The sequence below is a fragment of the Penaeus japonicus genome, unplaced genomic scaffold, assembly GCF_977035675.1.
Source record: "Penaeus japonicus unplaced genomic scaffold, GWHDUDI00000001_assembly GWHDUDI00000019, whole genome shotgun sequence".
NCBI lineage: Eukaryota > Metazoa > Arthropoda > Malacostraca > Decapoda > Penaeidae > Penaeus > Penaeus japonicus.
In genome coordinates, this window is record NW_028234421.1 from 27,845,433 (window position 1) to 27,847,932 (window position 2,500).

Genomic DNA, 2,500 nt, shown 5'->3' on the forward strand with positions numbered 1-2,500 from the left:
ATGTATGTATGTATGTATGCATGTTTGCATATATCTGAAATTCTTCTCTCCTTTCCTCCCTTCCTTCCCTCTCCCCTTCCTCACTCTCTCTCTCTCCCTATATCTCTATCTATCTTTCTATCTTTTTCTCTCTCTTTATACAGGCTATTTCCTCTCCCCCTTCCTTCTTCTTCTACCTTTACTATTCCCCTTTCTTTCTCTTCGCCCCGCCTTTCTCCTCCTCTCCCCATTCCCCTCTCCCTCTCCCCTCTCCCCTCTCCCCATTCCCCTCTCCCCTCTCCCCATTCCCCTCTCCCCTCTCCCCTCTCCCCATGCGTGCACCACCTGTAGCAGAGTGACCTGTTGGTTCACCTGGGCGAAAACGGGAGGCTTGGGGGAGGGGGAGGGGGGAAGGGGGTCATAGGGTAGGGGGATAAGGGAGGGATTGACGAGGTTAGATTGTGTTGCGGTTTTGCCTACTTCCGGTTATTGTAAAGTGAAGCCTGTTTTTACCTTTTATTATTTATCTCTTGATTGTTGTTTTATACATTTCGGTGTTGTTTCTGCCCTTTGGGGGAGAGCGCGAATTTTCACAATGTGTGTGTGTGTGTGCGTGTGTGTGTGTGTGTGTGTGTGTGTGTGTGTGTGTGTGTGTGTGTGTGTGTGTGTTTTGTTTGTGCGCTTATCTGAACGTGTTTATGTCTACGAATGTGTTCGTATGTGTTTACACGTGTGTATATTGAGTGTATGTGCGTGTGTGTGTCTGAGCAAGCGCGTATAGTTTTACGTGTGCGTTTCTTCACACGGGTGACATGTAGTCAATATAATACTTGAAATACTTTAGGAAGCCAGGTCGTGGATTATCCATGTGTACCCCCCTCCCTTTCTCTCTCTCTCTCTCTCTCTCTCTCTCTCTCTCTCTCTCTCTCTCTCTCTCTCTCTCTCTCTCTCTCTCTCTCTCTCTCTCTCTCTCTCTCTCTCTCTCTCTCTCTCTCTCTCTCTTGCAGTCAGTAAGATGGCGTGACAAAGCGTGCAAGTTGCGCGTGTAATTACTTAGTTATTTTGACCGAGCTTTTTAAAAGGTTGAGAGTGGCAAATAGAAATACATCGATCTGTTTGTACGTACAGAGAGTGCGAGGGAAAGAGAGAAGAAGCATAAACTGAAAAAAAAAACATAGACAGACAGACACAAAAAGGGAGTTTACAAGAAGAGAGAGTAAAGAAGTGGGAAAGAACATGTCTGTACAAAGTTTACATAACATCGAGTGCGTGCCATCGTGTACATAGCATTCCGTGCCTTTTGATGAGTTTACTTGTAATCAGACGCGTGTACTGTGTACCTGTAGCTGTCGTCACGGCTGTTAGGGGAGAGAGTCAGGGGTAGTAGGGGAGGGGGGGAGGGGTTGGGGTTCACGTACGTGAAGTATTGGTGATGGACAATTGGACATGGTAAGAGTCACGCGGCACGCAAACCATGAGAAGGGGAGGGGAGGGGGTGGGGGTAAGGGAAGAGAGGGAGTGAAGGAGGGGGGGGGGGCATTATGATTTGTACTACTCACTTGTCACCAAGAGCATGTGTGTGTGTTCAAATTTATAATGGGTAAGGAGTTCTTATTCTTCTTTGTGCAAGACATTCGAATGGTATGTGTAATGTGATTGGCTTTAGGATACTTTACCACAGGGCAACTTATTGCAGTAACCAAAGAGAGTTATTTGTATATCAAATGTGCATTTGATCATTTAGCCAATTGATTGCTACAAGGAACTGTTTTGTGTAAAACCGAACTTACATTTCTTTTCATTGCATTGTATAATATACAGATAACATGTTTTAGGCACACGCATGTAGATGCGTGCGCGCGTGCACACACACACACACACACACACACACACACACACACACACACACACACACACACACACACACACACACACACACACACACACACACACACACACACACACTCTCTCTCTCTCTCTCTCTCTCTCTTTCTTTCTTTCTTATTTTCTATTTCATCATTTCAATCCAGTAAATGACCAAGTCCCTTCTCCCCTCCAGGTACAGCCCTCTCACCGGTGAAGACAGGCCAAGGGAACGCCGAGGTGAGCAAAGCCGAGTCTCCAACCAGTGACTACGGCGAGGAATCTTCTGATGCATTGGAACCTGGAGAGCTCACCCTCAATGACCAGCCTCACACACAACCCTCGCGTTCACAACCCATACCTTACAATCCTCAGGTTCGTGGTTAAAATTTTTAGCACATTTTTCTTGGATTTTTCAAAATGTCTGAGGACTGCGCAACTAAAAAATCTGGCCTTCTTCACAGGTCATAACAAATGACAAAAGAATTCAATTTCCAGAAAACTGTTCTTTTGTTTTGTTTAAGACACGTAAAGAATCTCTATTGCATATGCTATATGTAGAGTTCCCCTAGACTATAGCAAATGCTATTCCTTGGATAAAGCTTTTTTGTGTACCTGTATCTGTGTGTGTGTGTGTGTGTGTGTGTGTGTGTGTGTT

At 45.3% G+C, this 2,500-nt stretch overlaps 1 protein-coding gene across 10 annotated transcripts in view; it reads left to right on the top strand.

The window, feature by feature from the left end:
* Positions 1-2,500, top strand: part of CHES-1-like (Checkpoint suppressor 1-like) — a 101,119-nt gene that overhangs the window by 92,743 nt on the left and 5,876 nt on the right. For all 10 annotated transcript variants that reach the window (XM_043005707.2, XM_043005706.2, XM_086547588.1 and 7 more), the window contains one exon: positions 2,039-2,217. In XM_043005707.2, the coding sequence (XP_042861641.2) occupies positions 2,039-2,217 (179 nt within the window). The remainder of the gene's footprint in view (positions 1-2,038; positions 2,218-2,500) is intronic.